Consider the following 12506-nt stretch of genomic DNA (forward strand, 5'->3'; position numbering starts at 1 on the left):
TCCCTCCTCTAGTTTAGCCGGTACACTATCCCCCATGGGGTTCCAAGCTGGGTTCCCTCTAGGTTCTTCTTGCAGCTATTTTTGCCACTGGCTTGGGCTGCTGCAGTCTGGTCTCACCCCCACCCCCCTTTCCAATGCTGGTGTGTAGGCTCTGCTGCTGGAGACCTGAGCCTGGGCACCCACACCATCTATGTATGTCCACCATGTCCCTTTAATTTTGGTAGTGTTTCCTTTGCTGTTTTCTCCCTAACTCTTCTCTGAGACTATACTCTGTCCACTTGTTTTAAAGCTATCTTCTCCTGGGCTAGAGCAGTAGGCTCCCTCCCTACTCCGCCATCTTGGAACCCAAGACCAAGTACTGTGAATGTGAAAACCAGAGCTTGACCATGTATGGGGCAAGTTCTCTTGCTTTTGAAAGGAGATACAAAATAACAGTGGTGGAAATGTGCTGATGGTGGAATGTGGGGCATGAGAAGAGTGAACACAGAGTACCTGTGTTCAGTCCTGCCTCTGTCTCTGCTTCTAATGCAGTTTGCTGCTAATGCGCATTCTGAGAGGCATCCATTGTTGATTCAAATACTTGGACTCTGCCACCCTCCCAGGAGACTTGGCTGGAGATCCAGGCTTCTGAACTTGGCCAAGTGTAGCCACAGCTGCTGTGGGCATTTGGAGAGTGATCCTGCAGATGGAAAACCACTTTCTTTCCCTATAGATTTCAAAAATTAGAGATAATTGAACAATGTAAAGGAATATGTTGCTGTGTGTTATGGATTGGTTATCAAAGTATTCGGCTCAGGAACTGGTGGGAGTCACCTCATATATTAAAAGTGGTTGGGGTCAGGCTGGTGCCATGGCTCACTATCTAATCCTCTGCCTGCAGCACCAGCACCCGGGTTCTAGTCCTGGTTGGGGCGCCAGTCCAGTCCAGCTCTCTGCTGTGGCCCGGGAAGGCAGTGGAGGATGGCCCAAGTGCTTGGGCCCTGCACCCACGTGGGAGACCAGGAGGAAGCACCTGATCCTGGCTTCGGATCGATGCGGCGCACCAGCCGTAGCAGCCATTTGGGGGGTGAACCAACAGTAAAGGAAGACCTTTCTCTGTGTCTCTTTGACTGTTTAACTCTGCCTGTCCAAAAAAAAAGTGGTTGGGGTCCTTGAAAGATGGCACTTTGATATTGAGTGTGATCAGACTATGATGATGAACGGTTTGGCAGGAATAAGAGTATCCTACTTTGGTAATTTCCTCCTAAATTTCCTTTTATTACCACACGAGTCCTAATTATTTGGAATTAGATTCATATGAAGTACCATTTGTTTCTCAGGTATGTTTTATGAGATATGAATTTTCTTCTGTAAACATTGCTTTGTCTCCTTTAGACTGGCAGAGGACAGTGCAGCAGCCAACACACAAAACTACAATTTGCACATGGCTAAAGTCCGTGGTTATCTTACAGCATCCTGGGCACTTGACATCCGTGAAGTGGGAATTGGGTCTCTGCAGCAGGTGCTGCTTCTTGCATTTCCTGTTCATTTCTGTAGAGAGATGGAGGAGCTCCTTTGCTTGAGGTGAGTTCACCTGGAGAGTCATCATGGCTAGAAAGGCTAGTGAGTCTGTCATTTATTTATCTAGGTAGGATACTTTTAACATAATTGCTTTTAGTCTATAGCATTGGATTTTGAACTTAACTATTCATATACGCGTGGTATACTAGATGGCCCATTTAATCAATTGTTCAGACACATTTTTACCTATAAAGGATGATTGCAGATGCTTTCCTAGATTGACATGTATCGTTATGATACTCATACTTCATTTAAATGTATGAAATTCCCAATATATTGTGTAAACTTCTGAAGGTCTCAGTCACCCTGGGTGGAGAATGCTCATGCTTCTATGAACATTATACTGTTGAGCATCATTCTAGACATACTTTGCTATGAAATCAGAGCATTCCTCTTAGTTACTTCGGGAGTCTTTGAATAACTCCGAAGATACTTTCAGTTGATTAGATAAGTGTTAATTTACATCCCCCTTCCTCTCCTAACAACAGTTTTAAAGTATGCATTATTTTGAAATAAAAAATGTTATTTGGGTTTTGCTTAACAAATGTTGGATTGCAGTGCTATTATACACCTTTAGTCTTTATGTATTTAAACAGCATGCTTAATACATTGCCTTCATCAATAGTGTCATAAGGTGTATTCTTTCTGTTATCACCTATTTTTTCCAAGGTCACTTTAAAATAAATTTTAGAATGTCTATTCTAATCTCTATTGTAAATCTTATCCATTTGATAATATTTTACTATAATTTTTTTATATTTTATTTTTTCAATTTTTTTTTAACAGGCAGAGTGGACAGTGAGAGGGAGAGAGAGAGAGAGAGAGAGAAGGGGTTTCCTTTACTGTTGGTTCACCCTCCAGTGGCTGCTGCGGCCGCTGCACTGCGCTGATCCGAAGCCAGGAGCCAGGTGCTTCTCCTGGTCTCCCATGCGGGTGCAGGGCCCAAGCACCCGGGCCATCCTCCACTGCCTTCCTGGGCCACAGCAGAGAGCTGGCCTGGAAGAGGAGCAACCGGGACAGAATCCAGCGCCCAGACTGGGACTAGAACCTGGTGTGCCGGCGCCGCAGGCGGAGGATTAGCCTTTTGAGCCACAGCGCCGGCCAATATTTTACTATATTAATGTCTTAATAATAGATGTTGTCCTAAGGTCTTCATGTATGTAACTCATTTAATCTTCACCTTTATTAAGCAAATGCACATCCATTCATCAAAACTGACTTATTGAGCATCTGTGAGTGTGCAGAATACTGTGTGCCAAGTGCCAGGACGAATTCAGCAAGGTCCTGGCCTCTCTGGAACTTGAGATCTGAAAAGAGGAAAATACGTGACTGAGGATCATGCAGTAAGCAAACTGGTTCATTTAATTATGCATCTTTTTCTGTTTGTAATTATGCAAGATTGTGGTTTAACCGTAATTATAGCCAAATAATTATGGTATTAACCAAGATTACGGTTCTAATCCAATTGTGTGCTTTTTAAGAATAGAGGGGAATCTCTTGCATTCCTTCATCTCATAGTGCTAAACAAATAGATATCAATATGTAATGATGGTTACAGGAATGCTTTTATGAAACACCATAACCTGAGAGTTGTTGGAATTACCTAGTGGGATTTCAGGGGGCTAGAACAGATCACCCAACAAATGGAGTTTGCTGATAAGGGAATTACTCATACACAAATGGAAGTAGCGTTGATTAGGAGCAGTCAGACATCTAGGTTTCCAAATAGCCTCAGTGAGCTCTGTTAAGACTGAAACATTCAGTTGAACTCTAGGGCTGTTCAGTACCTCTAACACTTGAAACGTGGATTCAGAAGGAAAGCAGGCATGGTGTTTTAGTAAAACATGGAGATAAAAATTCTGGTAGTCTTTTTATGAAATATGTTAAAAATTCTTCTAGAAAGCAGAGACTGCCTGAAACATTATATGTCAATTTGGTAAACAATGGCAATAATGAGATCTTCCCCAAAACACTCCATGACACTTTAAATGTCAGTCTTTCCTGTCTATATTTGGCAAACCAATGATCTTATTATTACTACATATATGATTAATTATAGTAGTGCATCTAGAAGTGAAGTCCAGAAAGTAATGCCCTAGAATGAAATGTTGGTCTCAGTAGTAGGAGATGGCAATCAGTCTGTTGTTTCCAGCTCCTTCTGTAGCACCGGTTTTGCTTTAGCTGAGCCATTCACCTTTAAAACAGCCCAAACTGGGTTCAGAAAGGTAGCAAAAGGAATGACAGGAAAGGCTGAAAACCTGAGAGCAAGGGCAGCTTCTGGGTTCTCATTGCAAATGTGTGGACCCTGAAAATCGTTATGAAGTAAGGGAGCTATTGACGTTAGTGAGCTTGATCATTTCAGGAAAAGTGGCAATGAAAGCTCTGTATGCCTTTTCACATCATGAGGTGTTTCACTAGGCATTCTGTGAAATGACATTTTTAAAGGTTGACATGCATTTTGTTCATTCCCTGTCAGCTAGCATCTTTAGCACAAATTCTTAGAGCTTTATATCATCTATGTGTTGCTGTACACTCTTGTGGGGTTTTCAATGTCCTATTTTATTTATTTAGTTGAAATTTAGAATGACTAAGGACAGAGGGAGAGAGAGGGATGGAGAGAGAGAGAGAGAGAGAGAGAGAGAGATGTATACCTCAAAACCAGTGGTTCACTACCCAAATATCTACAATAGACAGCACTGGACCAAGTCAGATCAAGATCCTAGAACTACGGCAGGGCTTCCCACGTAAGTAGCTAGGGGCCCAAGTCCTTGGACCATAGTCCATTGCTTTTCTAGGTTCTCTAGTAAGGGGCTAGATAGAAGGGCAGCTGGATCTCAAATCAGCATTCCAATATGGAGTGTGGCATCACAAGTGGTGGTGGACTAATCCACTGCAACATCAAGCAAACTTGTCTCAACCTCCTGTGCTGGGAGGCTTCCCTTATGTAGAAGACATTTAAACCAAACGCTGAGGAGTCACGGCTGACATCCACACATTGCTCTACACAGAAAATGCAGCATTCTAAGAGTGTGGTGGGCCGCTGGTCTGGATTAGCTATCACTCAGTTTTTCTTATCATAGGTAGAGGAATGAACACCTGTTGCAGTTGAGCCCATCAACATCAGAAGTTGAGACTTAAACCACACCTGAACTTTGAGTGAGATGCTTTTCCTAGTGTTGTCAATCTGAGAAGCCAGCCTCTATGGGAAAGCTTAAGCAGAGTATACTCACCCATGAAATTTGGATTTTGCTACATTCAAACAGAGAATATCAACAGTAAGTATTTTTTGTTCTGTCTGTTTACTTTTTGAAAGTCCGAGTGATGCACATATGCATACATATACACATATATGCACACACGGAGGGGATAGAGAAAGAGAGGTAGGTAGATAGGTAGATAGATAGAGATATCAAAAATCTGTTCCCTCCTCCAAATGCCTGCAACAGCTAGGTCTGGGCCAGGCTGAAAAAAAGGATCATGGATCTACCCCCGGGTCTCCCACATGGGTAGCAATGAGCCCAAGAGCTTGGGGCATGATCCATCAGTCTCACAGGTACGTTTGCAGGGAGCTGGATTGGAAGCAGAGCAGCTGGGACTTGTACCACCATTTTGACTTGGGCATCACAAATGGTGGCTTAACCCACTGTGACACCAGGCTGACTCAATGAGTGTTTTGTTTCTCATGCAAATTTGTAGATAGCTAGAGTGGGTCTCTTTCACAGTTCTCATTCTGCCATTGGAGGGCTAGTGGCTACCCTGGACTCTTAAGATTAACTCAGAATCATTCACACTACCTTTCGCCAACGTTTCCATATTTGCCATGTCTCATGGCCAAGCCAGAGAGTACAGTTGTCTCTCTGGTCCTTGAGGATCGGTTGCACTCACCTGTGGATAATAAATTCCAAAGATACTCACATTCCTTATGTATAATGGTATATTACTTCCATTTCATCTGGTCATATATTCCTGCATACTCTAGACCAACTCTGGATGACATTATAATATCTAGTACAGTGTAAATCATTAACTATTTTGGGGGGAGGACTGACAAGAAAAAGAATCTTTACATGTTGTTATCTTTCACTTTACTTGGGTAGCCCGAAACTTTACCTTGTAGCCTGAAACTGTCAGAGACAATATTGTGTGAGTGAATGACCATGGGTAACGTTAAGTATTTGACCTGTTTTTGACCCAGTAGTTGTCATTTGCCAGCCTTGTAACAGATCACAATTTACTCTTGGGCACCACTATTGAACACTCCCCTAGCTCAGAGAGTTGTTGATTTCTTTCAAGTTTAAGCTCTCTTGAAAAATATCATGATTTGTTTTCATCCATACCATCTCACGTTGGAGATTTCTCCAAATTTATGTCAATTCCATATTTTTCTAAACCACAGCTTGCCATTTCTTTGAGGTATTATCTGGGAGAATTTTGATCTGAAAACTTGGGCAGGAAGGTTTTTAAAAATGTAGTATTTTGCTTAGAGTGTATAAAAAGGCTCATAGTAGAACAAGGGTTCCACACCTGTCTTGTTAATCATTTTCTCACTATATAAACATACGTGCTGAACGGAAGCTGCCTTTATAATTAGAATGCAGTGAAGCTTCTTCTGATCATTATCACGACCCTGTTTTAAAATATAGGCTCAGAGACCATTAGCATCATAGGGTACATATTCCCACAGAGACATTTTTCCCTTCTGCTTCCATTTGCAATTTCATTTCAATTGTAGTGTTTAATATTTTCCCCATGTCTTGTATGTGAAAGAACAGAATGGTGGTAGAATGCTACGCTGTAACGCCTAAATTCCCAACCAGGTGTGACTAATGCTGTCAGGTTTAAATTAAGATGAATTTCTTCAAGCTCACTAAGACTGTGATATTCAGCTTTTCGAGTAGGAAGTTCACATGGGGGATTTCTCAATTCAGGAATATTAACACACTGAGTAACACACTGCTTTGTTGTTTCTAGGTTCTTTATTTGAGTAATTTCATTTAATGTCATGCATTACTGAGGAAGCTGAACTGTGGGCTCGATGGGTATCCCAGTTGTGCTGTAGTTTGACATTTCCATGGTCCCTCCCTTCATTCCCCAGCCAAGGAAGTTCATCCTGTGGCTTCCCAACAGCACATCCAATAAAGTGTTTCTGAACCATTTTCTTTTCACCTTTTGCATCCTTTGAGCAATTGAGTGTCCAGGACACAGGAGATTCCCTTCACATGCTTTCAAAATTTACCCATGTCTGATTGTGTGATTTCTATTTACACTTTCCTCAGGTGTTCCACTATTAGATGATTGACTAAAGAATGGAAGGAAACAGAAGACAGAAGCCTTTATCTTAATCTTTCTTTGCTTAAAGAATCCATCAGGTAAGATCTGTGACTGGTGTGAAACTCAATTTTCTATCTACTCAGAAAAGTATTCAAATGAGCATCAGATCCAGAGAGTCCTTGAGGAATTTGAGGAATTCTGTTTTGATTACTTGTAAATAATCTGTGAAATATCTGAAATTGTATTTCAAGTAATTTTGTTCACTATCACCATAATAAGCATTTATGTTGGAATAACTGTAGAATGGATACTCTCCTCTCTCTTTCAGATTTTTTATTTATATTTTGTAAAATTGGAACAGTAGGGATCCTTCCATTCTGCATCATTGAAAGCCAGCAGTATTTGCTGGTGCCTGTTTTTAAAGTGTACATAGAAAAGCTACCTTGTGTCTATGAGTGTTGACAATTGTGTTCCAGTCTGGCCAAAACCTTGTGACCCAGCAATAAGATCATAATAAACCATCTAGGTAGGAAAATGAGTTGACCTTCTGATAACCCAAGTCAACTTTTGTTACCATGTTACCTATTTTTGTCCTCTATCATTAGATCTATTTTTAAATAAGAGAAACATGGTGTATTTTCAGTTATTTGTATGAAATACATTTTCATCTATGTTTATTTGTGCCCTTTGCTATGCAACTTGTCTCCACAAAGGGACTTAACCAGATCAAAATCTTTTTTTTCAGTTGTCATTCATGTTCTGTGTTTGAAAGACAGAGAGGGTAACAAGTAGAGTTCTTCCATTTGCTGGTTCTTTGCTCAAGTTCCTGGAGTAGTGAGGGGGTAGATCAGGCTGATGCCAGGTTTAAAGAACTCAGCTCAGGTGTCCCACATTGGTGGCAGGGATCCAGGCACTTGAGCCAGCAGTCCTGCCTCCTAGAAGGAGTATATGTAGTAAGGTGGAATGGGCAGTTGATCTGGGACTTGATACTGGCACTGTGGTAGAAGATGCTGGCATCTTAACTGCTGAGCCAAACACCCGTTCTGAATCTGTGTTGTCTTAGAATATTATCTGTGTACCCAAAACCCTGCAAGTATAAACTGGACAACCCCTAATCTAAGTCCATGCAAGAATACTATCTCAAACACCCTTGAAAACTGTCTGCATATGGATATACTTGCTGGAAGCCAAGAGGTAGGTGTGTATTTCTTTGTGATAAAGCAGCTCTTCTGATACCCAGCGAGCCCCAGAGCGGGAACCATCCAGCAGAGCGGCAGAGAAACCCTATCTAGACACTGAGAGAATACTTCCAGGGTTTCTGGAGTGCTGTTTGTGGGTCAGGCAGGCATCAGGGATTGAATTATCTTATTCCATGCTTTATCTCACACTTCATCACAACACTTTGAAAGTCATTATCTTCTTTTTACAGATATAAGAACTGAGATGCGGAAATATGAAGTAGTTTGCCAAAACTCAAACATCCATAATCTATCTCCAGTCCCAATTCCAAAGACCCTACTATTTTACCATCTGCCCTTGCCTCCCAGAGGTGAGGTGACAGGAGAGGGTCCCCTGCATCAGCACACAAGCTTAGCTGCAAGAAGAATAGAATGCTATGTACATCTCATTCCAAGTTGGAGAAGTGAAGACCAGGCAGTTACAATATTTGTGTATCCAATTGCCAGTCTACTCTATGAAGACATAAGGAATGGAGTAACTAACACCCTGCTCCCTCAGCACTGTTTCAATAGGCAGTATTGTGAGAAAATCTTTTTCGTGAGACGTTGCCTTGAGTAGTTTATGAGCCCAGGGTATTATAGTCATAGCATCACTACATTTCTTCCATCATGATTTTCTTCTCTCATTCCTTTATGCATTTTTGTAGCCAAATTGTGTGTTTAATTTGTGTTTACCGTATTATCCTATCCCCCTCTACTCTGTTTCAATCAACTTGAGAAACAGACATGGGAACTAGGAGATCTGATTTAATGTGTATATTATCATCACCATTAATCGTTTCTTTAGGAAGGCTGAGTAGGATATGCTTTATCGCTTTATCCTCCATTTTGTGATTTCTTTTGCTCATTTCTATAAACTATGGGAATGATGATTAATATTGGGAGCCTGATTTTCCACTGTGATGTTGGAACTCTGCCTTGAATGAAAAGATAGAGGACAGATGCAGCTAGAAGCAGCATTTCAGGGTGCACTTAGATATTTTACAATGGTTTTGATTTGTTCAAAAATGTTCTCAAATAGTATTCATTTTATGGACTTAGTTTTGTGACAGCACTTCCAATTTGGTGTTCCAGAATTGACTCATCTCAATGAAGTACCTGCCCTGTGCCATGGTCCTGAGAGGTAAAATATGACTTCCTATTCTTGCCAGCAGAGGGCAGCAAGGAACACTGGAGCAGGTGCTTGATATCAGCTACTGAGGATGTTTCCCTTGGTGGAGGCAAAGATGAGGGTGTTCAGAGGACCAACATGAGAAAGGATAATTACAGGGATTCAGGAGGGAGACCAGAACATATGGGGAGTGTAAGGGTTCTCCCAAGGGCTCATAACTGCCAGCACAAGTAGACATCTGGAGAGTCATTGATTATAACCTTTTCTTGGTATTGACTGCTACTCCCAGCCTGTCTGATGCCAAGGTGTGGCTGGCTGCCTAAGGTAACAGGCAACTAAAAGCATATCTGGGCACTAATACAGACTGGCTGCCTGTGAGTTATCAACAAGCTGCCCACAGAGGCCGAGGGGTCCAGAAGCAGCCCTGTGAGGGTGAAGGATGAATGGGTGTGAGGGCTCACCAAATCCAGCTGCAGAAGATACTGAGGCCCCGGGTACATGCCAGGAAGATGATTCTGCAAAATATATATACATGCATATGTATATAATACCAAGGATATTTTCCCCTTGTCTTGGGGGTGGGGGGCACTGCTTAGCTATGGAAACACTGTGTGATTTAGGACTTAGAGAGTTCTCACTTTACCAACTGTTAGGTATCTGGCCCCCAGTCACACAACTTCACTGAGCTTCAGTTTCTCCACCTGTCAAATGGAATTACTAATTTTTACCCCAGAAGCTGATGTTGAGGCAAGGGGAGGCTATATATAAACTACCTTGCAAGAAGCTTGACGTTTTGTCGTTGCTCAGTGGATTTGATTGCGTGACATATTCTCCCTCCTTTCTCTTTGGCCATGGACAAACATCCATGATAGTGTTCACTATTTTGGAAAATAATGTCTCCCTGTCTTTTCTAAGCAGCCTTGGTATTAAGCAAGAATTATTCTGTGAGTTAGCTTGCTAAATTTTCTATACTGTTATCCCATTTTATAGTTGCAGCAATCCTTTGAGGTGCACTATCATCTCTGTTGTGCAGGTGGAGACACTGAGACTCTTCTAGAATAACTCCTTTTACCAGCACCCTCTACATGGCGAATGCTGAAGGAGGGGGGGTTCAAAAACTACTTAGTTTGGTTGCAGCCCTCCTGCCAGTGTTGCTACAAAACCTTCTTTCCTGTGTAGATAGTTCATCACCATTTACTTTTTTAGAGGTTTAATTTATATATGTATGTATGTATGTATATATATTTGAGAAAATCAACTTTGAAGAACCCAAGCATAGTGCATCCTTTGTGAGCACTTAGACATTACTATAGCTTATGAGACATAGATAACATCCTCCACTTAATACATTAAAATGAAGTAAATCTTTGCAAACAAGTTTTACTATTAACTCTCATAATCCAACAATTTGAGGACAGAGGTCCTGCATGGGAAGTTAATGCACAGTGACTCCTGTTGTTAATTTCACAATTAACACCCTTATGTGTGATGTGAGAGATCACCCATTTAAACACTTAAGGGGGGAAATTGAATAAAAGAATTTTGTGTTTGTGATATGTTAAAATAACCTTATAATTGACACAGCATCACATTGATACTATCTCTCCATTTGGTATGTAGGGCCGAAAGGTCAGTGTTCAATGACAGAAGTGAAAATAGACTGCTATGGTCAGAGTTCTTCCCCCACCCACCCAGTTCTCCTGTTGAAGCCCTTACCTCCTTCTCTTTGTGTGCCATGCAAGGACACAGTGTGAAGATGGTTGTCTATAAGCCAGGAAAAGAGGCTGAGTCAGTGGGGCCCCATGCTCTTGGACTTTTCAACCTCCAAAACCGTCAGACAAGTAAACTTCTTTCTTTGACACATTACCTAGCCTAAGGGGTTTTGCTACAAGAACAGAAAATGGGTGAATCATGTATTCATTTTAATGTTGTACATATTATTTTTGTATAAAAAATTATATAATTATACTAAAATATGCAAAGAAATAATATTGCACTATAGCTTTGAAATATATTGCCGCTTGGGCAAACTGGAGGGAAGGTTGCTGAAATCTCTCTGTGTTTCTTACAACTGCATGCAAATGAACCATCATCTCAGTTTAATTTTGAAGAATTGAATGATGGTGCCAAAATCTAGAAAACCACTATATCAGTTTGAGAGTTTGTCAGTTATGGCATGAGCCTTAGAACCTTGACATCACAATGATGGGTGATCTTGACTACTGCGGAACCCACAGTCTTCAGGGACTTGTTCATGGTCTCTGTTGAATAGTGTCGACAGAGTCTAGAGTTGTAACACATGGAAAGTAATGTTGTCAGAGCTTCTGGAAGTCATCCGCCAGTCCCCAGCGCAAGGTAGCCTTTTCCTGTACTACTTGTGATCATTTAAGCAGACTGGTCACCCCAGGAGGAGTTCTGTCCTGTTTTCCTTAAAACAGAGGAAGTAATTCCTGACTTTGGTGCTGGTTTCATGAGAAGCTACTTTTGTTCTTTGGTTTAGTGCTACTGAGCTCAAAAGAGCAGGCTTTGTACTGTCAGGGGAGACACTTCCTTGGCTTCATGGCAAAGAGTTTTCTCTGAAAAGATCTCGAAAGAGGCTGTCCTGTTTATGAAAGAGTTTTGTGTTCTGCTCAGTCTAACTGGTTTTACCTATTATGGCCACAGAGCCCCATTGGTACATGGTCCCAACTCAACCAGTTATATCTAAGCCTGGGTGATGTTAAGAAATGTTTGTGGATGTGTCCAGCATTATTTCATGTTGTCTAGCACTTCTCTCCCCTCGCCTCCCAATTTGAACACTAATTTAGATAAGATAGGAAGCATTTTACTAAGTGGGAATCAATGTATCCCTATTATGTAAATTGTCATGCTAACAGGGGACCACGTTACAATGACTTCTTTACCAATCGCTGTGTCATTTTGTTTTACATGTGATAGGCTGAAAATTGCCTTGTGTTCCCTCTTCTGAAACCATGTTTTAGGAGCTTGGTGAGTGACAGCTGTGGTGTCCATCTTAGTGTTCTTTACAGAGGGCAGTGTGGTAGTTGAATGGAAATACTCTTTAGAGATGTAAACTGCTTTAGAATATCAGGGGTATGTGATTTAATTTTCCTTTGAAAAGGCAGAAGACATGCCTGTTGCTTTTACTTAGAATGAATTAGCAGCAGATATGTATGGAGAACTTCACAGTTGAAGATTGCTTTCGATATTTTACTTTAACTTGCACTAAAACCAGGCAGATTGATACTATTGTTCCAGATTACATGTTCTCTTTTATGATACATGCTCCCTTTCATACACAGCCAGTTAGAAACAGTCAGACTCTG

The 12506-nt window shown here is 41.3% G+C and overlaps 1 protein-coding gene across 4 annotated transcripts in view; it reads left to right on the plus strand.

Annotated features, from left to right (window-relative positions):
* The first annotated feature begins 1057 nt into the window (after positions 1-1057).
* The window catches only part of LOC138848171 (uncharacterized), an 87377-nt gene continuing 75928 nt past the window's right edge, over positions 1058-12506 (plus strand). For 2 of the 4 annotated variants that reach the window (XM_089302207.1, XM_089302210.1), the window contains exons 1-4: positions 1058-1563; positions 2751-2903; positions 4641-4835; positions 6837-6929. Coding sequence is in view for 1 of the 4 variants with exons in the window: in XM_089302206.1 (XP_089158332.1) it covers positions 8275-8380; positions 9144-9192 (155 nt within the window). In the remaining 3 variants the exon portion in view is untranslated. Of the gene's footprint in view, positions 1564-2750; positions 2904-4640; positions 4836-6836; positions 6930-8260; positions 8381-9143; positions 9193-12506 lie in introns of all 4 variants that reach the window. The other 2 variants (XM_089302206.1, XM_089302208.1) reach the window with 2 other exon arrangements.

This window comes from Oryctolagus cuniculus, chromosome 8, assembly GCF_051225735.1.
Source record: "Oryctolagus cuniculus isolate XC-2025 breed Fujian yellow rabbit chromosome 8, ASM5122573v1, whole genome shotgun sequence".
Taxonomy (NCBI): Eukaryota; Metazoa; Chordata; class Mammalia; order Lagomorpha; family Leporidae; genus Oryctolagus; species Oryctolagus cuniculus.